This window comes from Peromyscus leucopus, chromosome 1 (genome assembly GCF_004664715.2).
Source record: "Peromyscus leucopus breed LL Stock chromosome 1, UCI_PerLeu_2.1, whole genome shotgun sequence".
Taxonomy (NCBI): domain Eukaryota; kingdom Metazoa; phylum Chordata; class Mammalia; order Rodentia; family Cricetidae; genus Peromyscus; species Peromyscus leucopus.
The window spans coordinates 58,287,349-58,314,176 of NC_051063.1; the positions used below are offsets into that span (position 1 = coordinate 58,287,349).

At 54.9% G+C, this 26,828-nt stretch overlaps 5 protein-coding genes and 1 long non-coding RNA gene across 9 annotated transcripts; 2 read left to right on the forward strand and 4 right to left on the reverse strand.

The window, feature by feature from the left end:
• Positions 1–1,499: 1,499 nt before the first annotated feature.
• LOC114692355 (transcription factor BTF3-like) lies at positions 1,500–3,110 on the reverse strand. Its single transcript, XM_037202615.1, has 2 exons — positions 3,107–3,110; positions 1,500–2,073 (listed from the first exon to the last, which is right to left on the reverse strand). The coding sequence occupies exons 1-2, from the start codon at positions 3,108–3,110 to the stop codon at positions 1,568–1,570; spliced, it is 510 nt and encodes a 169-aa protein (XP_037058510.1). The 3' UTR covers positions 1,500–1,567.
• A 1,187-nt stretch (positions 3,111–4,297) lies between these two features.
• Positions 4,298–9,366, forward strand: Ndufv1 (NADH:ubiquinone oxidoreductase core subunit V1). The gene is made up of 10 exons (XM_028871801.2): positions 4,298–4,469; positions 5,534–5,616; positions 5,689–5,859; positions 6,872–7,055; positions 7,325–7,514; positions 8,085–8,297; positions 8,458–8,624; positions 8,764–8,845; positions 8,954–9,099; positions 9,203–9,366. The coding sequence occupies exons 1-10, from the start codon at positions 4,398–4,400 to the stop codon at positions 9,287–9,289; spliced, it is 1,395 nt and encodes a 464-aa protein (XP_028727634.1). The 5' UTR covers positions 4,298–4,397; the 3' UTR covers positions 9,290–9,366.
• A 486-nt stretch (positions 9,367–9,852) lies between these two features.
• Positions 9,853–14,570, reverse strand: LOC114694714 (double C2-like domain-containing protein gamma). 4 transcript variants are annotated; one of them, XM_028871762.2, is made up of 11 exons: positions 13,447–14,570; positions 13,014–13,317; positions 12,781–12,860; positions 12,638–12,709; positions 12,369–12,480; positions 12,159–12,292; positions 11,992–12,045; positions 10,616–10,773; positions 10,448–10,529; positions 10,233–10,329; positions 9,853–10,161 (listed from the first exon to the last, which is right to left on the reverse strand). In XM_028871762.2, the coding sequence occupies exons 2-11, from the start codon at positions 13,255–13,257 to the stop codon at positions 10,031–10,033; spliced, it is 1,164 nt and encodes a 387-aa protein (XP_028727595.1). In that variant the 5' UTR covers positions 13,258–13,317; positions 13,447–14,570; the 3' UTR covers positions 9,853–10,030. The 4 variants fall into 4 exon arrangements, with proteins under 4 accessions (XP_028727595.1, XP_037064394.1, XP_028727603.1 ...); XM_037208499.1 differs by having other exon boundaries at positions 12,159–12,294; positions 12,371–12,480; positions 12,632–12,709; XM_028871770.2 differs by having other exon boundaries at positions 10,059–10,150; positions 12,632–12,709.
• Positions 14,571–14,674: 104 nt separating this feature from the next.
• Nudt8 (nudix hydrolase 8) lies at positions 14,675–16,223 on the reverse strand. The gene is made up of 4 exons (XM_028871783.2): positions 15,924–16,223; positions 15,460–15,592; positions 15,076–15,153; positions 14,675–14,980 (listed from the first exon to the last, which is right to left on the reverse strand). Exons 1-4 carry the CDS (start codon positions 16,115–16,117, stop codon positions 14,753–14,755), a joined length of 633 nt encoding a protein of 210 aa, XP_028727616.1. The 5' UTR covers positions 16,118–16,223; the 3' UTR covers positions 14,675–14,752.
• Positions 16,224–17,379: 1,156 nt separating this feature from the next.
• Positions 17,380–20,658, reverse strand: Tbx10 (T-box transcription factor 10). Its single transcript, XM_028871793.2, has 7 exons — positions 20,311–20,658; positions 20,138–20,239; positions 19,637–19,808; positions 18,879–19,034; positions 18,589–18,656; positions 18,302–18,396; positions 17,380–17,913 (listed from the first exon to the last, which is right to left on the reverse strand). The coding sequence occupies exons 1-7, from the start codon at positions 20,634–20,636 to the stop codon at positions 17,624–17,626; spliced, it is 1,209 nt and encodes a 402-aa protein (XP_028727626.1). The 5' UTR covers positions 20,637–20,658; the 3' UTR covers positions 17,380–17,623.
• On the forward strand, positions 18,228–20,743 carry LOC119088524. Its single transcript, XR_005092179.1, has 2 exons — positions 18,228–18,422; positions 18,739–20,743. It is a non-coding gene; the product is annotated as an uncharacterized LOC119088524 (long non-coding RNA).
• The last annotated feature ends 6,085 nt before the right edge of the window (positions 20,744–26,828 follow it).

Sequence of the window (26,828 nt, forward strand, 5' to 3'; positions counted from 1 at the left end):
AGTTCCCTCTTTCCAGATGACTCTAGCTTATGTCGAGTTGACCAAAAACAAACAAAGAAACTAACTCTGGGGAGTGTGTGAGTGAACAGGCCCACACTAGTCTCCTACACACATTGCAATCCCAGCACTCAGAAAGTTGAAGCAGGTTGTGAGTTAGAGGCCAGCCTGGGCTACATAACAAGTCCTGGGTTTTTGGTTTTTTGGGGGGGGTGGTGGGGTTGAGACAGGGTTTCTCTGTGTAGCCCTGGCTGTCCTGGAACTCGCTCTGTAGACCAGGCTGACCTTGAACTCAGAGATCCATCTGCCTCTGCCTCCCAAGTGCTAGGATTAAAATTGTGTGCTATCATCAGCCAGCAAGATCCTGTTTTTTAAAAACAATTAATTTTTTAGATTTTTTAAAATGTGCATGAGTGTTTTACCCACATGTATATCTGTGTACCCCATGGGTGTTTAGTGCTCTCAGAGGTTAGACTGTGGTGTCAAATATTCTGGAACTGGAGTTACAGATGGTTGTGAGCCACCACATGGGCGCTGGGAACCAAACCTGGATCCTCTGCAAGAGCAACAAGTCCTTTTCTTTTTTTTTTTTTCTTTTAAACATTTCTTTTTTTTTTTTTTTTTTGTCCTTTCTTTCTTTCTCCATTTTTTTTTTTTTTTTTTTTTTTTTTTTTTTTTTTTTTTTTTTTTTTTTTGAGACAGGGCTTCTCTGTATAGCCTTGGCTGGGCTGGCCTCAAACTCACCAAGGTCTGCCTGCCTCTGCCTCCTGAGTACTGGGATTTTAAAGGCCTGTGCCACCACTGCTGCTGCAAGTACATCTTTAAAAAGAAAGAATGAGTTCAGAACAACAGGATAGGGCAGTTCCTTCCTACCCAGAATGGAAGATTAAAATGGGGAGAAAGGCCCAAAGAAAGCCAGGTCTGGTGGCACACACCTGTAATCACTGCACGTGGGCAGAGGATTTCTATGAGCTCAAGGTTAGTCTGACCCTACACAGTGAGTGCCAGCCCAGCTAGGACTGTATAGTGAGACCCTGTTTGGCAAAGCAGAAGGAAGGAAGGAAGGAAGGGAGGGAGGGAGGAAGAGAGGAAGGGAGGAAGGAAGGAAGGAAGGAAGGAAGGAAGGATGGATGGAAGGGAGGGAGGAAGGGAGGAAGGAAGGAAGGGAATACTCTTATCTTATATCTGGGTCTGTCTTGTAATACCAGCAACAGGAAGTCAGATGATCACAGCAAGCTCAAAGCCAACCTACACCACATAGTGAATCCCAGGCCTGCCAGGGCTAAATGAGACCCTATCTTTTTTTTTTTTTTTTTAACTAGGCAAAGAATTTTATTAACCCTTTCCCAAATTTTATTCCCAGGCTTCTTCAGCTTAATTTGCTGCAAAGAATGAATTGTGTTTAAGCAAAAACTGAAAGCTGCGGTATCCAAGGGGCTCGGACTTAAACATATTAGCGATCTAGATTTTATCAGATCCATAAACAAGAGAATTTTAAAAAGCAGCCATGATATAAAATAGCAGCTCCATAACTTCTGCAGGAGTCACCTTCTTCAGAAGTCGCCTCAGTTTAGTTTGCCTCGTTCTTAGACGCCTCATCAAAATTCTCCACCAGATCTGGGACTTCATCATCATCATCATCCTCTCCAGTAGCAAGTGGTGCTTTTCCATCCACAGATTGTTTGGGCAGAGCTTCAGCCAGTCTCCTTAAACTAGTCAGACTGTCCGCTCCGAGCTGGTTTAGGATGCTGGGAAGCATTTCTGTCAGCTGCTTTGTCTCAGCGTGGCCTGTAATGGTGAAGGTGTTTGCTGCCAGAGACGCCTGCACTTTAGGGTTGTTAAAGTGGACCACTGTTCCTTGGTTTGTAAACATGGTCACCTCTTCAATACCAGAGATATCATTCACTCCTAACTTCTTTAAGGAGAACTGCAGTTTTTTATCATCTGCTGTGGCTGTTCTGTGAACCACCTTCTTCTTTCTGTAAGCAGTTCCTTTTCCACCAATGCGCACTTGTGCCTGAAGTTTGGCCAGGAGAAACTGAACCAGGAGAAACTGGCCAAGATCGTCTCTTTCATCTTGTCAGAGTGGAAATGGGCGCGCGCACGCGCAGGGACTAGGGTTCGTGCTCAGGGAGTCTCGGGCAGACCAGCTGAGATAAGGCGCACACACGTGGGGACGCAAACGAGACCCTATCTTGAAAGAAAAACAAATGAAATATTTTTTTTTTTTTTTTTTTGGTTTTTCGAGACAGGGTTTCTCTGTGTAGCTTTGCGCCTTTCCTGGAACTCACTTGTAGCCCAGGCTGCCTCGAACTCACAGAGATCCACCTGCTCTGCTCCGAGTGCTGGATTAAAGGCGTGCGCCACCACCGCCCGGCGAAATGAAATATTTTTAGTTTTGTTCTGTAAAAGTCGCACCAGAGCAAGGTCCGAAGGCTGAGAAAGACAAGCATTGATCTGTAATGCCCGGATCTCGGGGACCCCCAAAAGACCATCACAAATCCTATATGTAAAAGCAAAGAGCCTTTATTTTCTTCAAGCTCTGAGCTTGGTCTCTGTCTGTCTGATGCAGCGGTGAGAGCAGAGAGCCCTGAGGCTAGGCAGGGTGGGGTTTTTATCATAGCATAGTTTGGGGTGAGGGGATTTCCAGGGTCCAGGATCCTGATTGGCTGGCAATTGTCTAGGGGTATCTGTAAAACAAAAAAGGAGTGTGCTAGACTCAGACACCTGGCCACCTTATCTAATGGTTGGAAAATTTGGGATGCCAGGTACTTCCCCATCCCTGGCTGGATTTCTGGGTGGTGTCAGCTTAAGGATTTTCCTGGATCTGGGTGTTGCCTGCCAGGAAGCCTGTCACAGAAGCTATGTCTCGGCCCCTAAAGCCTGTCATGGCAGCTGTGTGGTCAAGCTGTTTTGGGGCCCCTCTACAGATCGATCAAGTGCCCAGTATTTTCTGGAACTGAAAAGGACAGAGACAATAAGGGGAAGTGTTGTGCCATGTCGAGAGACCCCTGAGCAAGAGCACCACAGAGCCAATACCTGATGCAAAGCACACAGGGGTTTATTGATAACAAGCAAGCCCGGGCTTGGTCCGTGTCCAACATCCAACACATCGGGTAGAGGAGGACGGCCCTGAGCTCTCAGGGTAAGGTTTTTAAAGGGAAAAACTGCAACAGGATGGCACAAACCTTTGCATCATATGATTAGGTGAGGGTGCATAACCTTTACTGGTTGGGGGTTACAGTTATCATTTGGGGGCAGGCCTGGACAAGTCCCAGGCTTTGTCCTTGAGCTGCCATGGAGGCTGGCTGGTCAATGTTCACATTGACCCATGCACGTAGCTCTAATTTGGTGAGGGGTCCCAGACTGTAAACAATTGACTGAACCTTGAATGGTCAGAGTATGTTACTGCAAGGACTATGTCTTTTGTTCACTGCCCTCCCAGAAACTGCTTGCTCAAGTCTCAGGAAACTGAAATTGAGGCCTGATCTCTGAGAGAAGACTGAGCAGCCTGTTATGGCATCTGCTTGGTCCCTTCAGAAGGAGATAGCAACAGTCACATGCTAATGTCCACTGAGGCCCAGAAAAGGGTCTTGGAAGAGACAACAGTGTTTTGGACCGTGCTGAAGGGATGGTGGAATCCTCAAATGCCAAGCTGGGGTTGGATTCTGAGGACAGGAGGGATCAGGCTGCAGTGTGGGCTAGATTCCCTGGAAAGGGGAGGGCAAGCCTTGCAGCACCGACTGGAGAGAAAGTGGTTTGTGACACTCACTGACCACTGTCTCTGCATCACTCCAAAAGGCCTGCAGACACACTGATCCAGAGAAGATCAATGCAAAGATGCCCGGTCAGCCTTGGGGTTCGGGGGCAGAGATGTCACCCGGTTCTGTGGTTAATGAGCACTTTCCCGGGGACACGATGTCCAGAGGGAGCGCTTTATCCAGCAGGGCTCGGCTGTGTCGGTGTAATTACACTAGATCAGGTCGATTCGGCTCTGGTCCGACTGATTCTCTCCCCAGCGTCCTTTCATGCATACGGTTTGTGCCCACTAAACGCAGAGCCTGTAGGAAGTGGAATACTCGGGATCCAGCAGAGGGCGACACCAGAGCATTTGTTTACTTGGGAGAGGAACCTGGTCGCTAAGAAAGGACGGCTGGGCCAGCTGGACTACACCTCCCAGAAGGCCCAGCCCTAAAGTAAAGTTCCGGTCTCTGTGTCCACGCCCCCTTAGTAGGCGGGGCCGAGGGCGGAGCGCGAAAGGCGCGCGCGTGCATGGGCGCGCCGCCGGTTGAGAGACGTGTGACGCGCTTCCTGTGCGTCCCCGTGCCTTTCAGTCGCGCCGGTCCCGCGGCTCGGAGTTCTGAAGGTGACAGCGGGAGGTGACCCGCCTGGGTCCGGCGATGCTAGCGGCACGGCAGCTTCTCGGCGGGTCGCTTCCCGTGCGGGTGTCTGTGCGTTTCAGCAGCGGCACGGTGAGGCCCGTCCTGGTTCAGGCCTGGGGTGTCCGCGCAGCGCGCTCCTCCCTCGGGTCTGTGGTCCCCTCTGCAGAGTCCTCTTTAATCCAGGCTGCCGCCCAGCCTGGATAAAAACGAACGGTCCCAACCCAGGGCTGACGCTCTCCGGCCCAGCTTCCTTTGTTTAACAGCCTCGTCCTAGCGTGAGGGTTTGCAGGTTTTGCGACATCTTAGTCTGTTATTTCTTTCTCGCACGCTTGCCGGGTATCAGGGTCATGGCCCCATTTGCAAATGCAGAAAACCGCTTTGGAGAGGATGTAGACCTCCTCGTTGCCCCGCCAGTGTTCTGCTTCCTGTAGTGGCCAGGAAGCGCTTTTGTGGTTTTTGTTTGCTTTATGAGATAGAGGCTCACTATATCCACGCTGTATTCGAACTAGTGATGATCCTCCTATCTCTGCCCCCCGGGGTGCTCCTGGGACCACAGGCATCCACCACCACACCTGAAAAAATGCTTTTAAGGAGGTAAGAATGGAAGTCAGGCCACTCTCTACTACCATGAGCCAATCCAATCCATACCCCTCCACTTAATCTCAGGTAGACCCCTCATCCCTTTTGTGTCCCAGCTCCAGTGAGGCATTTCCTTTTCATCAGTGAATACATACTGCCTCTTTAGCAGAGTTAGGGAAGTCAAACCCCTCCTCTAACGAGGTTTTGCTTTGGTGGAAGAGCTGGACAAATAAATGCTGGGCTTGGGGAACCAGTGTTGGTGCCATAGTTGAAGTATGATATGGGCTCATCAGGGACCATCTGCTTTTAGCTTTGTGACCTTCCCTAAGTTCCTTTCGCTCAGGGCCTCAGATTCCTTCTTTGTAGAATGGAGGAAACCATTCCTGTCTTGGAATTGGTACCAGGATGAATTGAGATGAAGTATGGAATGTTTAGCCCAGTAACTTCTAAACAGGAAGCGTTGGAATTGGTAGTGATGATAGGTAGCTGTGATGCTTCAGAGAGTTTGAAGCCTCTGCCCCAACCCCTCATGGCCACAGAGCTCTGCGGGGCCTCCTGACCTTCCATCTCCCCAGACAGCACCCAAGAAAACCTCATTTGGCTCGCTGAAGGATGAAGACCGGATCTTCACCAACCTGTATGGCCGCCATGACTGGAGGTGAGACAGTGCCCTTAGCCTGCTGGTCCCTTAGCAGGGCCTCTCCTTCACATCCTTTCCTTCTCTGTCCAGGCTGAAAGGTGCCCAGAGTCGGGGTGACTGGTACAAGACAAAGGAGATCCTGCTGAAAGGGCCTGACTGGATCTTGGGTGAGATCAAGACATCTGGCTTACGGGGCCGCGGCGGTGCTGGCTTCCCCACTGGCCTCAAGTGGAGCTTCATGAATAAGCCCTCAGATGGCAGTTTGTGGGGAGTACCTTGGCAGGTTTGTGGGGAGTTGTCCTCTTGTAGGACAGACTAGAGCTGCTGAAGCGCTGGGCTTTGGGGCTGATTCTAGGCAGAACTTACCAGATATCTCTGGATTTCCTCAGTAGGCACTCAAGAGATTATAGTGTATACAAGACTTGATTCAGGCAGACCTTATTACTCAAATCCCAACTTTGCCTTTTAGTAATTGTCAAGTTTTGGGGAATCTGGCCCTTTTGAATTTCAAGTTTCTTTTTTCGTGCCTCAGCATGATATTCAGGAATTAAAAAGATACTGTTGGTTCAGTTTTTGACCTGCAACTTCAGTTGACACCTAGAATACAAATTGTAACAGTTAGCCATGAGGCTAGCATAATGGTTCAGGAGGTAAGGGAGCCTGCCTCCAAGCCTGGTGACCTGAGGTCATCTCCAGGACCCACTTGGAAGAAAGAGAGAACCGAGTCCCACAAATTGTTCCCTGAGCTTCACATGCTGCCTCTACCAGTAAATATGTCATAAACAAACAAAAAAAAAATTTTTTTTTCAAGACAAGGTTTCTCTCTGTGCCCTGGCTTTCCTGGAACTTGCTTTGTAGACCAGACTGTCCTCGAACTCACAGAGATCCATCCGCCACTGACTTGAGAGTCTGGATTAAAGATGTTGACTACCATGTCCAGCCCTTTTTTTTTAGTCAGCCACTCGACCTCCTGTTGGCCTCAGGGCTGTGGTGGAGGCTGAAGAAGAGTCTTTATGAGCAAGAGCTGACTCTCAGGAGAAGGCACAGGGAGTGATGTCGGGACTAAGGAGAACAAAGACTTTGCTTGTGGACATACCTGGCCACAGATGGACTAGGCTGGGAGTGCCCTGGCATTGGTGGTGAGGCAGAGAGCCTCAGGTAGGGCAGAGAGGACCAGCTTTTCTGAGGTTCTCTGGGTCCAAGAGGCATGGAGTTTGATTGAGAGCTGGGTGCTGGTGGGTCTGTAGCCTGACTGATGTTCAGGACCCCACAGGCCCAAGTATCTGGTGGTGAATGCTGACGAGGGGGAGCCAGGAACCTGTAAGGACCGAGAGATCATGCGCCATGACCCTCATAAGCTGGTGGAGGGCTGCCTGGTTGGAGGCCGGGCCATGGGCGCCCGGGCTGCCTACATCTACATCCGAGGGGAGTTCTACAATGAGGCCTCCAATCTGCAGGTGAGCACATGGGTGTTGGCCACCAGTGCATGCACACCTCACATGCTCCCTCTCGTAGCACAGCCATCCTTAGATGGTAGCTCCAGTCTCTGGTCCAGCAGGGGGTAGGGGTCCATTTCTTAGTCCATAACAACAGGACCTGGCCCCAGAGTTCTTCCTTTGTGCTCCAAAGGTCCATTTAGGAAGTCTTCAAGGGTTCCATGGCCCCTGGGTTGGAGGCTGACTCTTGGGCTGTGGTGGGGCTGGGGAACTCACACCTTGTCCCACAGGTAGCTATCCGAGAGGCCTATGAAGCAGGTCTGATTGGCAAGAATGCCTGTGGCTCTGACTATGATTTTGACGTGTTCGTGGTGCGTGGGGCTGGGGCCTACATCTGTGGAGAGGAGACAGCGCTCATTGAGTCCATTGAGGGCAAGCAGGGAAAGCCACGCCTGAAGCCACCCTTCCCAGCAGATGTGGGTAAGACTGCCTGGCCTTGGGTGAGGCCTTGCCTTAGCTCTGCTCTGTGGGATCTTGATGTGACCAGGTGCCCTCTGGGTGCTTCTTACAATATTTCTCTGTGCCCTTTGGAGGGGAGGACAGATTGATAGGGGACGGTGTTACTAAACAGGCTCCACCAGTGCCACCATCACAGACCCATGTTCCCTCCTGGCAGTGGGCTTTCTTTCACAGTACCTGTCCTAGGAGCTAGGAGTGGTGGTGAACAGGAGATGAGCTTCCCTGGAGTCTGGGTGCAGTGTAGGCCAAGAGTGACGAGGAGACAAGAGCAGGAACTGCCATGGGACCAGGACATAAAACATCCCACTGCAAGAAACATGTTCCCAGCCACACAGTGGTGGCACATGCCTTTAATTCACCGCTCGGGAGGCGGAAGCAGGAGGATCTCTGAGTTCAAGGCCAGCCTGGTCTACAGAGCAAGTTCCAGGACAGCCAAGGCTACACAGAGAAACCTTGTCTCAAAAAAAAAAAAAACCATGCTCCCTTTCCCGAGAAGCCACCAGTCACCTGTCTCTTCTCATTTCCTTGAAGGAGTGTTTGGATGCCCCACAACTGTGGCCAACGTGGAGACAGTGGCTGTGTCCCCCACCATCTGCCGTCGTGGGGGCACCTGGTTTGCTGGCTTTGGCCGAGAACGCAACTCCGGTACCAAACTGTTCAACATTTCTGGCCATGTCAACCACCCCTGCACTGTGGAGGAGGAGATGTCTGTGCCACTGAAGGAGCTGATTGAGAAGCATGCGGGTAAGCCTGGGGGCCAGCCAGGAGGGGCAGGGTGCTGTGAGAGGGCACAGTGGGAAACCTCAGCAGCTGGGCTGGCTTCAGGGGCTGACACTGGTCCTGTCTTAAGCCTGAGCAGATGTGCCAGTCTTAGCTATGATCACTCTTTGGGGAATTGTCACAGGTGGTGTCACAGGTGGCTGGGACAACCTCCTTGCTGTGATTCCTGGTGGCTCATCCACTCCACTGATCCCCAAATCTGTGTGTGAGACGGTTCTGATGGACTTTGATGCACTGGTGCAGGCCCAGACAGGCCTGGGCACAGCTGCAGTGATTGTCATGGATCGCTCGGTAATTGCAGTCCCCATGCCCCACAATCCTTCTGGCAGCCTGAGATCCCAGTACCGTGGGAAGTGGGGGCCGGAACACTGGAATCCAGGTCGGGGCGCTGTGGGAGGCTGAGGTCTCTGCATTGCTCCTTGTCCCCTAGACAGACATCGTGAAAGCCATCGCTCGACTCATTGAGTTCTACAAGCACGAAAGCTGCGGCCAGTGTACCCCATGCCGTGAGGGTGAGCGTCCTGGGAAGGCTGGGGTTGGTTGCTGGGCTGTTCTTGACCTCCTCTTCCTGCTGCCCCTCCCTGGTGGGGGAGCCTCAGGCTCCTCTTGCTCTGCTGCAGGTGTCGACTGGATGAACAAAGTGATGGCCCGCTTTGTGAAGGGGGATGCCCGGCCAGCTGAGATTGACTCCCTCTGGGAGATCAGCAAGCAGATAGAGGGCCACACCATTTGCGCCCTGGGTGATGGGGCCGCCTGGCCAGTACAGGTACACACTGCCCTGCTGTGTGACTCTAAAGTGGGTGGCATTGAGAGCCCGGAGCTTTGGGAGTTTGGAACTCTGGTTCATACAGTGCCTGCCTCTCTCCCAGGGTCTGATCCGACACTTCCGGCCAGAGCTTGAGGAGCGGATGCAACGGTTCGCACAGCAGCACCAGGCCAGGCAGTCAGCCTCCTGAGCCCGTACCCTGGCCTGGTGATTTCACATCCTTTGGGCAGCTGGACAATAAACAAGTGTGCCCACTCTTCAATCACAGCTTGTCTGTGGCTGTGCTTTTCACCCCACTCTCCTCCATCCACCTGTGGAAGATTCCTCCTTCACTGGGCGAGAGAAGCAGGATGGGACAGGGAGGTGAAGGCTGGGCATGGCCTACTTTTCTTTTTGTGACACTAGGGGATCCATCCAGGGCTCTGTGCATGCCGGGTGTGCATGCTGCCACTGAGCTATATCCCCAGTCCTGAACCTGGCCCAATGCAGTCTCTAAAGCAGTGGTTCTCAGCCCGTGGGTCATGGCCCTTTTGGGGTCACATGTCAGATAGTTACATTATGATCCATAACAGTAGCAAAGTTACAGTTATGAAGTAGCAACAATGATTTTATAGTTGGAGGTCACCACACCATGAGGAACTGTTTGGGAGGGTCGCACAATTAGGAAGGTCGAGAACCACTGCTCTAAGGGGTGGGAAACAGAATATGGGCCTGCTCGGCCCTGTGAGATGAGGGCAGAGAAGAGGCAGATGTCCTAGAGAAAGGACAGGCTCCTGGCTGGCAGAAGCAGATGTTTATTTTGCGTTGTGTTTGGGGGTGGGGTGACTGAAAGGAGACAGGAATGGGCACAGTAGGTAGGGGCCAACCTACACTCTGCAGCTGCAGCAGATGTCTTGGCCCCTGAACAGGCTGCGAGCAGGCCCTGTGCTGGCTAGTCGCCAAGTTGGGGGGGCACACTGTCCAGCAGGTGCCACAGTTCCAGCCGGCGGTCACTGCAGCCCAGGCACTCGCGCCAGTGGCGAAGGCGTTCCCCACTGGCTCTGCTACTCAGCTGCACCCCACCTGCCGAAGGATGGCTCAGTAGCCAGCAGAGGCTCCTGAGGCTCCCCTCAGCACCCCGTGTTTCTGCTCACCGATGAAGTCATCAGCAGTGCCCAGGTCATAGTCCCACACGGACACCAGCAGTGCTTTCTGGGCCAACTCCTCCCGGTGACCTGCGTAAAAGAATTCCTGTAGGGAAAGGGACAGGGAAGAGGGAGGTGAGTCCTTTGCAGCTTTAGAGACAGGCTCAGGCTGGGCCTGGTTTGCTAAATCAAGACCACACTTGGTTCTCCCAGCCGTGACCCACCTCATTGAACTCGGGGTTCAGGGTCTTTCTCCGAACACTGGTCTTATATTTGGATTTCTTCCCAGAACTTGGATGCAGGAAACTGGAGGGAGAGATGTGCCAGCTAGAACCCCACAGAGCCGAGGGTTCTCTCTCACGCTTCATGCCCACCTGCCTGTTTGTACTCACAGGCGGACAAAGGGGTCCGAGTAGCCATTGGCATCCATGGGGGCCAGGTGGGCGCAGCGCAGCACGCCCACCAGCAGGCCGCCACGCTGGGAGCTGTAGCACAGGGACAGTAGGATGCGCCCACGGTCCTCCCCAGACACCTCTGCCTCCATCTCCTCCTGCAGATGCAAGCTATGGTCAGACCCTGTCTAGTCTGGAGCCCCCACCTGCAGGGGCTGGGCCCCAGTGTGAGCACAAATGGCCACAGAGAAACCAGGCCATCAAGTTTATTTCCCTAAACAGCAATTTCCCAGTACCCAGTGAAGAGACCTTCTCGTGGCACTCAGAGGTCTGCTCCCTCCAAAGCCCAAGGAAAGGAAGGGCTTGCTGCTCACATCTGTCAGGTCAAGTAAGGGAACTGATGTTTGTCACAGCCATGCCAGGGGCTTTCTAACCGGCTTGTTCCCATGCAATGGAAGTAGCTCTGGGAGGCTGTCATCGGGGAGAGACAGGTCTCTTACCTCTTAAGCCCACCTCCACAAACACTGCCTGGAAGACCATGTTATGAATGTCCTTTGCCACATTCTTTAGACACTGGAGACCCCCAGCTGGGATGATAGCCTGGGAGATCATGCCTTCTTTCCCACCTTTGGGGTAGAACTGACAGCAGAGATCCAAACTTCCTTACCATTGGTGGTGTTCGGTAATACAGGAGTGCTCTGCCGCAGCCTCCATGTGCCAGGGCACAATTGCACACAGGCTCTGGGATTGTCTGTGACTGTTTCGGGGGTTCTTAGTGATGTCCACTATGAGGGACTCAAAGGCTTGGGCTTAGCTAATCAGCCGCTGCAGAAACTTGGGCCTCCACTAGGAGGCAGGGCACCCACTCTGGACAGCAGCAGGTGGAGAGCCTGCCTCCAGCCTTTAGACGCCCTTCCTGCTGGGTGGTGGGGCTTCTGGGCAGGGTCTCAGGTGGGGTTCAGTAAGCACTGGTCACCTTCACTGCCTCCTGACGGGCACACCCAGAGGTATCCCCAGCGCTGACACTAGGCAGACAAGCATCCTGGGAGCTAATTCTTCTACCCGGGCCAGTCCCTCCTCTGGCCACGGGCACCACCTTTCAGGTTCTGCCTCTAGATGGGTCTCTGCCTGCATATCCTCTGAGAACTCTGCAGGGCCTGCTTAGGGTTCCTCATCTCCAGGCTACCCTAGCAAAAGAGTCACTGTCACCCTGCCCAGCCAATTCTTGAGGACTCACAGAACTTATGAGAGAAATGGACTCAAATTCCTCCAAGCCTTTAAGGACCTGGACCCCTGTCCAGCTCACACCTGATCCCAGCCCGGGCCATCTAGGCCTGTCTGTCTCCATACCTGCTCAGTCAAGTTTTCCTACATACCTCCTCGTACAGAGACATGCCGCGGGCTGTGTCCAGGCTCTTGGGCCTCTTGGTCTGAAAAAGCATAGCACTTAGTTACTTCAGTGGATATTGTCCAGGTCCCTTACCTCATTCTCATTACACGGATCCTGGCCTGTGGACCCAGCCTGAGCCCCAGCCCCACTCACCAGCCTCCGCTTCTCCAGGCAGATGTCAAAGCTCCTGGCTCGGTTTGGCACCAGCTTCCTCAGGGGCACTCGTAGCTCCCCTAAAGGGGGTGCTCGCCGCCGGCGCCGCAGCCGTGAATCTTCACATACGCATACCTGGTGGCCATCTAGGTCACTCCTGATCATACAAACCCCACCCCTTGCCCCCCACTGGTGGCTAATCTGGTCCTCACCTCAGGGTCTTCCGTCCAGCATCCTGGCGAGTGAAGCCATGATAGGTGAGCGTCTCCTCCCAGACAGGTCCCCTCGTGCCTCGAACAGTGCGAGTCCGGAGCTGACTGGCCTGGATCCAGGCAGGCAGGTCAGGTCCCCTCCTGGCCTCCTGCCCTGACTCTTGGATCCTATCAACTGAGACTTAGTTCTTGGGGTAGGGGTGAAGTAGTTCCCGTGGGTACCTAAGCTGGCCTTGCCATCTAAGGGGGCCTAGATCTTACCCTCACCTTGCTGGCCCCTGGCAGCAAGTTGGCTTTGACATAGGTGTCCACAGAGCCCGAGGCTGGCGGTTTGAGGCCCTGGAAACAGAACGTGGATGTAGAGAGGCCTGTGGCTCGTCCCATCCCAGGAACTCTGCCTCCATCCTCACCTTGGCTCGGTGGACTGTGCAGTGTAGGGTGCTGTTGTCCGCATCAAAGAGAAGCGTGAACTCCAGGGTACCCAGGGCAGCTAAGGGGGCGGGCGGGGGCAGGTATGGTCACCCCACTCCTGCACCCACCTGTCCCACATGGCACAGTGCCACTTGCCTGGCCTCTGCCATGGGTGCTAGAGACACCCCGACCCGGTCCTAGGGAGCACCCCTTCATTGCTCCCCCTACTCACTGCTGTCATCTGAGTCTCCTTCTGGCTCTGGGCTGGGCTGCAGCTGGGGTGCAGGGTGGATGGCCGGGGCCAGCATAGCCTGCCGGTCTGGTGCACGCAGCACCGGCTCCAGGAAGGGGTAGAAGTGTGGGAAGTAGTCAGAAATGAGGTGGATGGGCTGGATGGGCCCGGGGCTCACGTCGATGGCCATGTGTTCCTGCATGCTCACCCGTTGCCGCCCACTGGCTCGCCCTGCACACGCCATGGCGGCTCAGACATGGAGACTCAGAGAAACTCCCACTTACTGGAGACACTGGGCACACACCTAACCACCAAGATGGAAGAAAGAAGCATCACCAAGGCTGGACAGACCAAGGTATCCTAAGACTAAAAGGGCAGGGTTGGGGCTCTACCTGGAGGGTCAAGGCTGGCGTCAGCCTTCTGGGGTCCTTACCTGAGACAGCTGTCACACCGCTGTGCTGCTGCTGGTCCTGGGTGTATGCTTAGGGTGACAGAACCCGAGACTAAAGTGACCTGAGCAAATGTGTGACTGAGCAGGGAGGGGTCAGGAGCCCACACCACCCAAGGGCCCTTCCCTAGCACTGGGGGCCCAGCCTTGTCTCCTGCCTCTGCCCCTCCCTCCATCCACACTCTGTCAAACAGAGCTATTTTTACCAGCATCATGTGGTCCTGCTGTTGGGTAAGGAGGCCACAGGGCTAGAGGTGACAAAGAGGGTGTGTTGGGGGTAGGCGGGAGAGGACATGTGAGAAGGGCAGGAATGTGGGGAGACGGAGGTGAGGAGAGAGGGGGCTGTGGAGGTGTGCAGGGATGGGGAGGCATCTGTGGGAGAAGTGGGTACAGCAGCTGGGAAGGCCCTGCATTCCAGTTCCCTTGAGGAAACCAGCTGGAAATCGTGCCACTCTGGCCCTGTCCCCTGGCTGGGATACAGTCAAAGCAGTCATGTCCCTTTGTCTCCCAAGTCTGTCCCCTTGGCCTTATGGTGGCCCTCTGTGTGGTGGAACTGGCCTATCTCTCCATCTCCATATGGCTCTTCCCTTCCACCTTCCAGGCAGTACCTTCTACCTAGACTGGCCTTTGCCCTGGCCATCGGTCACTTTTTTGAGGTGTTGCTGGCAGGGGATCTCACTGACAGTAGCTCCCCAGCAACCCTTCCCCCTCTGCTACCCAGCAGCCTATTGGTTTTTGAGACCAAGTCTCACTATGTAACACAAGTACGAGGGGCCTTGAATTCCCCACCCCCTAGCTCTCCTCCAGCGTGCAGGCATTACAGGGCTGTGCCCCATACTCCGCTTCTCTCACTTAATATTTACTCTGTGTGTGTATACACATGCACAGATGTGAGCGTGCAGGGAGTGGTCAGAAGATAACTTTCAGGGGTAGGTTCTCTCCTTCCACCATGTGGGTCCCAAAGATCAAATACTGGTTGTCAGGCCTTGGGGCAGGTGCCTTTACCCACCCAGCTATTTCAGCAGCCCTTACCTTTTTTTTTTTTTTTCTTTTGAAACAGGGTTTTTCATTGGCCTGGGTCTCTCCTAGTAGCCTATCCTGGCTGGCCAGCAGCCCTAAGAGATCCACCTATCTGTTTCCCCAGTGCTGGGATTACAAGGGTGTGTCACCCCGCCCTGCTTTTTCCCCCGGTTCCACACAGAAGATGCTAAGGTAAAGTTGTCAAAGACTCTTTTAATCGGCTCTGGAGTAGCCTGCTCAAATGAAGGCAGAGGCCCCTAAAGGCCAGACCTCAACTCCTAGGCAGCTCGGGGACAGCTAGGCAGGGCTGGTAGATGCCAGGGGCCAGCAACTTCAGGGTGAACTCAGTGATGACAGCTGTGAGGCCCCAGACACGGTGTGGTCCATGCAAGAAGACAGGCATTGTGTAGCGGAAGTGGCCACCCTGGCAGAAGTGGGTATACCCCTGGTTCTGGGCCTGCAGCAGATGGGCCAGAGACAGCTCAAATACCTCATCCACCTGTGGGCAAGAGACAAAGAGAGGGTGGGCAGAGGGCTGCCTCTGAGTCCCCTGGTAGGACATCCCAGCTCCTCAGTACCCGCCCCCCCATTCACCTCCTCAGGGTTGGGCCTGAGGCTCTGCAGATCCAGTGGGCCCACGTTGGCAAGCACAGGGACTACGGTGGCCTTTCTCTAGGGTAGGAGGAGAGTGAGCAGTCAGGTGACGCAAAGCTGAGAGGCAGACCTCGCTCTGCCATCCAGAGGTCTTGGGCAGTCATGCCCAAGCCCTCCAATCCTCTTCCTTGGCTTCTCGCCATGCTCACTAACTCACAGGTTTGAAGTGTTTACAATCTCCTTCCCTTACGACGCTAAAATCTCCCACTTGACTTTCAAGCCCAGATCAATGCAGCCTACCCTGCAAGCCTTCCCGGACCCTGAGCAGGGCTGGCTCACCCCTTCACTTGGGGCACAGAGTGTGACAGGATGAGGGTGGCTCACCCGGTCATACACAGGCTGCAGGACACCCCACACGTGCTCCTTGGGCACCTCTAGGCCCAGCTCCTCTCGGGTCTCCCGAAGGGCCGTTTGTATTACATCTTGGTCGTCGGGATCACACTTACCACCTGGGAAACTGAATGGGCAAAGGGTGTCTTAGAACCACAGGCCTTCAGGAGGCAGTTTACCTCCTTGTATCATTAGAGTAAGTGGGGAGCGGGGAGGAGAGGACGACAGGCACTGGAAATGCAAGTTAGGACATGAGGGTCGACAGCAGGGTAAGAGTATCCTGCTGCTCAGACACCCCAAGTCTGCCTATGGTGTCCCAGCGGCACAGATATTGACCCTGGGGTGTCCTCAAGGGGAGCCCCAGACGGCCTCTCTCCAGGCTCCGGTAAGGGGCAGAGTCCAGTTTTTGAAGGGGAAAATTCGGCGGGCTGTGCGGGCCGCAGGTGGTGCGCCCGTACCTGACTTCCCCCTTGTGCTTCCCGACCAGGCGTCTGGAGCGCAGCGTGTAGAGCAGCGCCGGGACACCGCGCACCAGGCACAGCGGCACGAGCACCGCGGCCGCCGCAGGCCGCGAGCGCAGCCGGGCAGTGGTCCCCGCTAGCAGCTGCCGGCAGCGCCGCTCGCCCTCGGCGGACAAGCAATCAGGCAGCATGTCCCAGACGCCCGGGACATGGAGGTGCCGGCCAGCGAGGGAGGAGTCGCGGCGGCGCGGAGGCTCAGGCGCGGAGCGGGACTTAAGCGAGAGTCGGCAGGGGGTGTTGCTGGGGACTGAGGGGCGGAGCCTCAGGGGCTGTCGGAAGCCTGGGCTCCTGCTGGGGCGGGGCCTCGGGGGCGGGGCGGGGCTTTCCGGAGGCGGGTATCGGAGGCGGGCCGGCCGGGGACCGACGGAGCAAGGGCCTCAGAGGCCGAGGGGACCGGGCCTGGCGGAGCAGGGCCTCGGAGGCGGGCAAGGCAGTGTCTGCTGGGGCGGGACCTCGGAGGCGTCCCACACGAAGCCGGCTGGGGCAGTCTCGGAGGCTTCGGGGGCGGGGCATACCGGGGGCGTGAAGGCGGGGTTTGCTGCTATTGGGCAGCGGAGGTTGATTGGGGCGGGGCTTGCTAGGCTAGGGCAGACGAGGTTTTGCGTACCGGAACCAGAGCGCCACCTGAGGGAAACACCGGGCCTAGAGCTAGTGGAGCTGTGTCCAGAAAAGCGGCCAGTTTGACTTCCCTATCAAAGCTGCGCTGCTGTTTTGATCTTTGTGTTTCCAGAACACTTGGGTGACCTGAATTGAGTGGGTCCTGACTTCAGGTTCGGGGGGTTGAGATGTCTGCAGGCTGCTGAAGATCTGCTGGGCTCCTTGTCTCTCGCCCCTGTGGGTGTCGGTGCTTTCCAGAAGGTCTCACAGGAAGAGCTCTGGGTTAAGCAGAGTCGGATCCTCCGGGTCCTGGGGCGCCCACTCCAAGAGGATGAAGGATACGCGCCTCCACCAGCCTTATCCCACCAGCCTCTGCCGAGCAGGACTCCAGCCCCTGTCCACCTGGACTTTTCCCTCCGGCCTTGATTGGCTCTCCGAGTCTACACCCGTCCCTCCCCTGGCCTGTGTGATCCCTACCTATCATATTAAGCACCCCTTGATGGCCTCTAGCCTTCAGGACCAGCCTTGGAGCACATCACTTAAATGGAGTGATGGGTGTCAGCGGTATTTTGCTGTGTGACTGTGAGCAGACGCCTCTCTGAGCCAGCTACGTCCTTATATGGGTGCACAAAGTGGGGGACACACCAGGCTAAGCACAGCCTTGCTGGTGTCATCACCGTTACCATCACCCTGTGCTCCTGGGCCCAGCTTTTGGATTCCTACAAAGGTGCTGGGATTATCTGGTCTGGGAGTTCCTGTGGGTGAACAGAAGTGCTCTGACCTCTGGTGTCAAGCAGTTTAATGAGGGGGAGGACAATCGAAGCAGGATTTAGAGGCGTCATCTTTGAGGCAGGGGGGCAGAATTCAGGGCTTCTGGGTAGGAGTCCTGCTTCCAAGGCTGGCAGGCTCCAGACTGGCTCTGAGGCAGGAACCGCTGCCATCAGGGCTTACAGTTGCCCTGCTCTCCGTGGAAGATGTCTCTAGAGAGGAGGGTAGGAGAGGTGGGCACAGGGTAAAAGGGCGTCCAAAGCACTTGGCCATCACTGGGAGCCCTGGCTAGGCCCCAAGCACAAGGCAGAGGAGGGCAGGAGCCCCAGTCTGGCTGGGAGGGTTGGGTCCTCCTGATCTCCATCAGTGCCGATGTTGGGGAGAGGGTACGGTGCCAGCCGAGCCCTTGGGATTCCAACGTGGCCAGGGGCTCCAGGGTACAGGTCCTGGTAAGGGAGGGGCCCGTAGGTGGCAGGGGCCAGCAGGAGCTCTGGGCCAGGCAGCAGCTGATGGTGCGGCTGGGTAGGGGTCCTGGAGTTGGAAGCTGAATTTTTACTGGCTTCTGAGGGAGAAAATGGTTTCAGAGGACCCCAGTTTTCCCTCACATTTCCGGTCCTAATACTGAGGCCTACTTGTCCCTGGTCGCCCATCTTGGCCTGCTTCAGTATTTCTCCTTGTTTTCTTTTCTGCCTGGACTTTCTTCCTTACCTTCTCCTCTATCCCAATACCCTCTCCCAGTCCCACGCTGGGCTTCCATCTCCAATGTCCAGCTCAGGATCTGCTTCCTCCAGGAAGCCCACCAGGCACCCCTCCTGTGTTCTATACCATGTTCCTGCCCTGCTCTCTCTTCCCTGGGCCTTTCTGCCTAGGTGGGGATATTGCTGATCACGGTGAAGCCCCTTCCTAGAGGCCTGTGTGTCCCTGTCATTGTGTTTGGGCTGGGTTCTCACCTTTCTCTCGTTCTGCAGAACCCTTAAGCAGGCAAGGACCGAGACTGCTACGACTCCGGGCTGAGATGCTGAGCAGTGGCCTTGGGGACACAGGCCTGAAGATACGGCAAACAGGAATCAGGTAGGAGGCCAAGGGGAACCCCCACCCCAGACATTGTGGTCAGAGTCAGATAGGGATCCCAGGGGCAAGCCAGAGGACATGACCGTGAAACAAGTCAGGAGTGAAGGCCTTTGGAGCTGCTTGGGTGGAACCAGGGCTGGGCTTAGATTAGGGAGTGAGGTTGTACCATGAGTCCGCGTCACTCTCTCTGAAGCCTTTGGCAAAGGGGTTGCTGGCAATTTTCAGCTGTGTGATCTACAGAGAGAAAGTATAGTTGTGGGCTGGCCTCCAGCCATTGGGCCCTGACTTAGACACTCTGTCCCCTGGGAACTCCCAGTCAGCAGGACCCAGACCCCCTTGGCCTAGGACCTCCAGAGCCAACATGAAGGCAGATGTCCAGGGGACAGGAGGAACCCCCAACCTCAGTATCCACCACTCAGAGATGGGCTGGCCCTCATGAGCTCTGGTATGACCCACCCGGTGGTTCTGATAGGCTGTCACAGCTGTGAACTGGGTCTCCGTGAAAACAAAGGACTTGAAGTTTTCCTGGGCGTAGCGGGCGCTGTCCTTGCGTGGGTCCACAAAGACCACATGGAAACGGGGCTGGTACCGGTGCATGGAGTTGAGAATGATCTGTAGGAGGGTGGGAGTCGAGTGCAGGGCTACAGCCGCTGCAGCCACCCTCCCTGGGCCCACGATTCTTCTGCCCCTTCTTGCCCATGGCCCATCTCTGCTCTCCCTTCACAACTACGTAGAATCTGGTTACCGCTCCAACCTATCCCCATGTTAGCCAGCCCCGTCATCTTTCAGCTGTATTCTGCCTGGCCTCCCTGCCTCCCCATCTTGTCCTGCCCGGTTTCCACACAGCAGCTGGGCGAGACACGCACACCTGCTCTAAACCCTCTGGAGCTCCATCCACGGACGGGGAGGAAGAGCCAGGGTTCTCACCTGGCCCTGTGAGAGCCTCCCCACCACCTCCCTGTCTTCCCTTCAGCCCCACTGCCCAGTTGGCAGCCTCCCAACTCACTCCATACTTTCTGGCCTCAGGACCTTGCTCAGGCTGTCCCCTGGGCTTCGAACAGCCTCCTCTCGCACCTTCCTCCCCCTCTTCCTTCTGATACCCATTCAAATATGTCAGCCCTGCCAGCCCCAGCTCCAGGCTTCATCCCAGTCCGAGTGCCAGCCTGCTCCAACCGCTCAGCCCCTCCCCAATGGCTCCGTGGCTTGCGCCTCACATGGCCGTTGTCATCCATCAGGTTGTTGGTCAGCTTGAGTTTGTCGAAGGACACGATCTGACGCATCCACTGGGCACCCTTGGCTGGCGAGTCAGGGTGGAAGTGCACTCTGCCAGGTGTGGCGGGGTCGGCCTTGCCGGCCACCAGCCAGGCAGAGCTGTGGAAGGCGTACCTGGGGGAGCATAGTGAGGGGTCAAGGACTGTTCCCGTCCTGCTCAGTGCCAAGTCTGGCCAAGAGAATGGTGAAGAGGCTGATCCTGACCCAGCATGCTCAGGCTGCCTGGTGAGCATCCTTCGTTTTGGAATTAATTCTGCATGTGTGCATGTCTGTGCCTGCCTCAGGCTAGCCCACCTCTCTGTGCTGGGCTTCCTTCTGCCTAAAGGCTATTGCTCCAGGCTAGGCCTCCTGGGCATGAACTCAAAAGGGCTCCACATCACCCCGCCTGCCCTTGGGGTCCAGTTCCTGTCCTCAGGACCACCCCCCACCCCCGGGGCCCAGACCTGTATCTCTTGTCATCCAGCGGGATGAAGTCCATGAGCAGAGCATAGTCAGCCAATGTGTCCATGCCCAAGATCTTCACCTGGAAGGTGGGGAACATCCTCCTGTGGGAGGGAGGTGCTCAGCCTGGCTGTGGCCCCCACCCCTGCCCAGCCCCCGCTGTCCATGCCCACACCTGCCCGCTTTGGTGACAATCATTTCGGTGCCCAGCTGGTTGAATTCTTCCCACAGTGGCTTCATCTCCAACTGTACCATCACACCGGACACACGTGGGTTCTTGGGGCCCTGCCCAGTGGGCTCCACCATGGCTTGGCCTTCTGTGGGCATGGTGCAGGAACCTGATGGGAAGGACATCCCCAGCTGGGGCTCCCAGCTGGCACCGGTCACAGGTGGGGGGTAGGTCTCTGGGGGAGCAAGTACCCCTAGGCCAGCAGACAGGAAGACTGTGGAGAGAGGGTGAATCTGTGAGCCCTGACCTTGCCGGCCTGACTCACTGTCCATTCAGCCTCATCTTTCAGGTAGTATCCACACACCTCTTCTTCCGGAAGGCCTCCCTCCCTGCCAGGCTTCTGTTCCCAATTTTGTCATAAAACATCACCCCATATTCAGTTACAGTAAACTTTTTTTTTTTCTGAGACACAGTCTCAGGTAGCCCAGGCTGGCCTCAAACTCAATATTGTAACTGAAGATATCCTTGAACTTTGGAGCCTCTTGCCTCTACTTCCCAGGCCTAGGGTTACAACCATGTGTCACCACAACTGTCTGGATGGGAGTTTGAGGCATGGTAGCATTCGGGAGCCAAGGCTGGCCACAAACTGGAGGGATTCCTCCTGCCTCAGCTTTCCAAGTGCTGGGATTACAGTCACTGTTCCTGATCTAAAGTCTTTCCCCAGAAGATTCTGGAGAGCAGAGACAAGAGCTGCATGGCCTTGGCCGAGTTGTCTCGGCTCTTGGACCCCCAGGGGACCCCCAGGTTCCCTGTCTCCTAGGGCAGACATGCACATTGGTGCGGAGAGCCGAGTGTGACACATAGGAGACTCTCCGTAGGTGACATGTTTACAGATGGTGTAAAAGTGAGGAAGGGCAACAGGAGCTTAGAAAGTCTGTGGAACCCCAGCTGCCTAGTGTTGTTTACAGGGAAGGGGCTGACGGGGGGGGGGGGGGGGGGGAGATCTCAGTTCATCCGAATTATCTAAATGATCTTCCTTAGACCTGAAACCTGAGTATATCCCCATCAAAACCTTTAAATTGTGGCTGGAGTATACACATAATGTACAAAAATGTACAGTGTTAACCATGTTTAAGCATACAACTCATGGCATTAGGATGTTCATGGCGGTGCAACCCCTGCCACCCCCAACCGTACACACTACACACACACACACACACACACACACACACACACACACACACCACACACACACACACACACACACACACACACGTTCATGCATGCTGTGCTTGTTTGCTTTCTGTTGGTGTCGTAAGCACCAAGACCGACAGTGACTTGGGGAGGAAAGGGTTATTTGGCTCATCATTGAGGGAAGTCGGGGTAGGAATGCCAGCAGGAGCTTGGAGGCAGGAACTGAAGCCAGGGAAGAACACTGCTCACTGGTTTTCTCCTCAGGGCTCCTTCAGCGCGCTCTCTCTCTCTCTCTCTCTCTCTCTCTCTCTCTCTCTCTCTCTCTCTCTCTCTGTTGTTGTTTTGTTTTGTTTTTGTTTCTCATGACAGGGCTTCTCTCTGTATATCCCTGGCTGTCCTGGAACTCATTCTGTAGACCAGGCTGGCTTGAACTCAGAGATCTGCCTACCTCTGCCTCCTGAGTGCTGGGGTTAAAGGCGTGCACCACCACCACCTGGCCCTCACCCTGCTTTCTTACACGACCCAGGACCCCCTGCCCGGGGTGGCACCACACACCAGTGGACTGCATCCTCCACATCAATCTTTAATCAAGAAAAATGCCCTAGAGACATGCCCACAGGCCAATCTGATTGAAGCAGTTCCTCAGGTGAATTCCCTCTTCCCAAATGTCTCTAGTTTGCGTGAAGTTGACAACTAACCAGCACCCACGGGAAGGAGATAAATATCAACATAAAATAATGGCGATAGGCTGGGACACAGCTCAGCTGCTAGATTGCTTGCTGCCTAGTGTGCGCAAAATGCTGGGTTTGATCCCCAGCACCACATTAAAAACACAGCAACATGGTAGTACATGCCTGTAATGCTAGGACTTGAGAGGTAGAGGCAGGAGGATCAGAAGTTCAAGGCTCTTCCTAGCTATATAGTGAGTTTGAGGCCAGCCTGGACCACATGAGACCCTGTCTCAAAATAAATAAATAAATAAATACATAAATAAATACATAAATAAATAAAAAGAAAATTAACAAGCAAACAGAATGGATAGGACTCTGATTCAAAACCTACAAATAAAAAAGAGTGATGCTATTCTCAGTAAGACACCAGGTCCAGCCATCAGGATGGCTGCTAGGACAAGAAAAGAAGCCGGAATTTAACAAGTGTGGGTGAAATCATGGAGAAACTGGAATCCTAGGGTTGGTGGGAATTTAAAATGGTGCAGCCTTTGCGGAAATCAGAGGCTTCTTGCAAAACTAAACATGAGTCACCAAAACAGGAGCCCACACAAAGGTGTCTGCCCACCCACCTCTGGGCAGCATGGCTTGCCATAGCCAAAAGGCAGAAGCAATTGAGTGTCCACTGACAGATGAGTAGGTAAATAAAATGTAGCTCACAGTGGGCTACTATTCACCCTGCAAAGGAAAGGACTTTCTGAGGGTGTGTGTGTGTGTGTGTGTGTGTGTGTGTGTGTGTGTGTGTGAACATTCTGCTCAGTGAGATAAACCAGAAGCCAGAAGCACAGGGCCAAACTCTGTAATTCTACTCACAGAAGGTAAAAAGTTATAGAAACACAAAGTTCCGTTCCAGGACCCAGGAGGATGAGAATGTTCAGTGGGGATGAGAGAGTTCCAGCTTTATAAAATGCAAAGAGATATAAGCCGACTGTGGTGAGGGATACACAGCCATGAATGTCCTAATACCTAATGCCGTATGCTCAAACATGGTCAATACAGTAAATTTTACATTATATATCCTTGCCACAATTTAAAGGTTTTGCTGGGGATATAGCTCAGCAATTGAGCACTTGCCTAGCATGTATGGGGACTTGTTTTCAATGCCCACACTGGATTCTAAAGCAGGTTATTTTGAGCCAGATGTGGTGGGTGCACACTTGTACTCCCAATGCTTGGAGCTGAAGGTGCTGTCGCTATATACAGAATTCAAGGTCAGCCTCGGCTACGTGAGACCTCTGTTCAATGCGGAAAAACAAAAACCAGTGAGCACCATTCCAGTCGAGGCAGGAGGACCCACAGAATCCATGATGGCCGGGAGGCAGGAGGCCAGGTCTCCATTCCCAACAGTGCCACCAGGTAAGCCTGAGCAAAGGAGGCTGCTGGACAGACAGATGGAGAGAGATGGAGGGCTGGTGAGATGGTTCAGCAGGGGAGATGGTTGCCATGAAAGCCAGACGACCTGAGTGTCGTTCCCAGAACCAACCAAGCTGGAGAGAGAGAACCGACTCCCCAAAAGTTGTCCTCTGACCCCCTGCAGGAGTTCTACGGCTGCCCCACCCTACCATGCACACTAGCATGCATATATGTGCAGGAAACAATAATTATAAACAATAAAACAGACAGGTGGCTAGAGGTGTCTAACATGACGCTGGGTAGGCAGTGCCTCTGGACTGCTTACAGAGCAGTGAGGACAGGATTTTGTCACAGCCCTGACTGCCCCTGACCCATGCAGACTGACATGTTACAAGATCCTGGGATCGCGGCAGGGCGTGGAGACCTTTGGGAAAGATCGGCTGGATCTGAGGCCGTAGCTTAGGGAGTCCCCCACCCAGTTGCCCAAGTCCCGGAACCCCATCCACTTATGAGGCCACCTCTGCTGCCTGCACCATACCGACCTGCCATGCGGATCTCTGCTCAGGCTGGGATGCAGCCTCACCCAGGGAGGGGTAGCCAGCGACACTGGCTTCTGTGCTCAGCAGCACACTTCACTCGCAAGCGTGCCCAAGTCCCCAGTTCCAGGACTGTCCTTCACTCCTCGACTGTCCACGTCCCTGGCCAAGGCTTGTCCTCCTGAGCTGGCACTTGGTCTGGATGTTCAGAAAGTCTGGCTCTGGGATGTCTGGGGGTGAGGGGAGCGTCTCCAAACCACCTCTGATCGTAGTGTCTGGAGCTGGGCCACTGGCTGGGTTTAGCTCCAGGGGCAGGCGCATGTGGAAGGGGGCAGGTGGGAGGTTGTGACGTTGCAAAGCTCTCCCTCTCTCTCTTCTCCAGCTAAGAGCCCCCCAGCTATTCCTGATCAATGGTCCCAGTGCAGGTGGGGGTGGGGTGCCATCTTGAGGACAGCCTGGTGTCCACGGGGGGCCAGGATCTGGCTAGATGGAAGGGCTGAAGGGGAGGCAGCTGATGAGGGCTAAGTGCAGAGGTGATGCCCTCCCTCCTAGCCTGGGACCCAGCCTACTGGTATTGCATGGGGCAAGGGACAAGCAGGAAACACAAGAGGGACGGGGAGAGCTCCAGATTCGGTAGTAAGATATTCAGATCCTCCCACCAGTCCTGATTGCCTCAGTTTCCCTGGCTTCAGTGAATAATCAACTTTGTCTGGGATGATCCAGCCTTAGCTGAGAACGGCACAGCAGGGGTCATATCCTCACCCGATGGTCACCTGTCATCTTCATTAAGGTAAACTGAGGCAGGTTGTGCTTCCACTCGACCCACTGGTCCCTCTCCAGCCTTGCCGGGCACTTCCTCCAAGCTTCCCCATCTGTTCTGAGGGAAACCTAGTCACTGTCCAGGGGTGGGGCTTCCTCTAAGCCCACACTTCCTTAGCTGAGGGCACCCCTTGACTAGTGGCCTGTACTAAATGGCCCACAGAATTCACCTGGCCAGGCCACCTCAGCCCACCCTGGGAGGGAATACCTAGGCTTCCTTAGAGTCTGGTGCTAGGCTCGGTTCATAGAAGCCACGGTCTCTGCCAGGGGCAAATGGGTAGGACCCAAACCCACGGCTGGAGGGGTGCTTTTCTCTGGGGGTAGTGTACTCAGGCAGGAATGTCCTGCCTCTCTCTGCCACTCATTCCATGCCCTCAGCCTCAGATTCCAGCCTGAAGCTGGACGGACGGACGGATGGACGGACGGACACGGGGACGGGGACACACACACACACACACACACACACACATGGATGAAGGGAGGATCCCACCCTGCACAAATCCATACTCCACGGTGTGAAAGACATTGACGTTGGCTCTGGAGCTCTCAGTCAGGCAAGAAAGGGGTGCTGTCTGCAAGTAAGGGTGCCAGAGTCTCCCAGGGAACTCCAGCGAAGTGTGCCCCAGCGCTCCTACCCCAGGATTCAGTGTGGTGGGAGGGAGGAGGAGAGTAAAGGAGAGGCTTGGGGGTTCTTCCCAGTCTGCAGTTCCTCCTCCAAAAGTGGGCCAGCCTGGGCTTCTGTTGGGTCTTGACGTGTGTGTGCTTGCCTTTGATACATGTGATGGGAAACACACACGTGAGCATAGACATGCTAACTCACATGCCTACAAGCACACTCATGAACTCAGAGGCCCAGTCATGGCAGGACAGTGGATGGAGCTTTTATGTGTTCATAGTCTGTCCACACCGGGGACACAGGCCGGCATGTGAACACATGCACACTATGCAAGGCGAGCCATCCTGCGCCCCTCCCTAACTGGCCTGCTTTCCTGCCCCAGGCTCCTGCTGGCCTCCGCTGCCCCCTCATCCATCTTGTCTGCCAGCTGGTCCCTGGCGCACCCATATCCTTCACACCTTCTCATCTCCCAGCTCGATACCAGGAGGCGGCATGGCAGCCGTGGCCGCAGGGAGATGAATGGGCTAGGCAGTCTGCAGAGGCCCAGAGTGCGGCAGCAGCACAGAGCTCTGGGCCCCAGCATCCTGACCTTTCCTGGGTGGTTTGCAATGCTGTGCCTGCCCAGGGGGGCACCTGGGTGAGGACTGGGGGGCACCACTAGGACATTGCTGTAGGGTTAGGGAGCCAGGGGTGGAGCCGGAGGTCAGTCCTGGCAGGCACAGAGACCCGGACCCTCTCAGATTTCAGTTCATGTTCACTCCCCTGATGCTGGTGGGTGGGGGAAGGTAGAGAGGGTGGTGATGGCGGTAAAGGGACTTTGGCTTCTGGTAAGCTTCCTTCTGCCCCGACCCAACCATCTCCCCCCAGTGCCCAGCAGCTGGGCAGTTGTCCTGGGCACACCCCTTCTGCGTCCTGAATCCCTTGACTCACATGGAAATTTGCATCTGGGCCATGTGCTTAGCTACGTACAGATCACCTAAAAAGAACATTTGCGGGCCCAGGACTCTTGGGAACACACACATACGCTAAGAACACTTGGGTAGGCACACACCTGGACAAGCACAGCTCTGAATGCTTACATGGGCACATGTCTGGGGTCCTAGAAGTCCCTCTCCAGATCTTTCTCTACATATAGGATCTCTCTCTATTTCCAGGATGTGTGGCTAAATGTGGGCACGGAGATTGCTACCACTGTTCCCAGGTCCAGGGTTACACCGGTGGCCCGTCCCCCAGTTTCCCCTTCAGCATGCTATGCTCACACGTGCAGGTCCGTGCAGA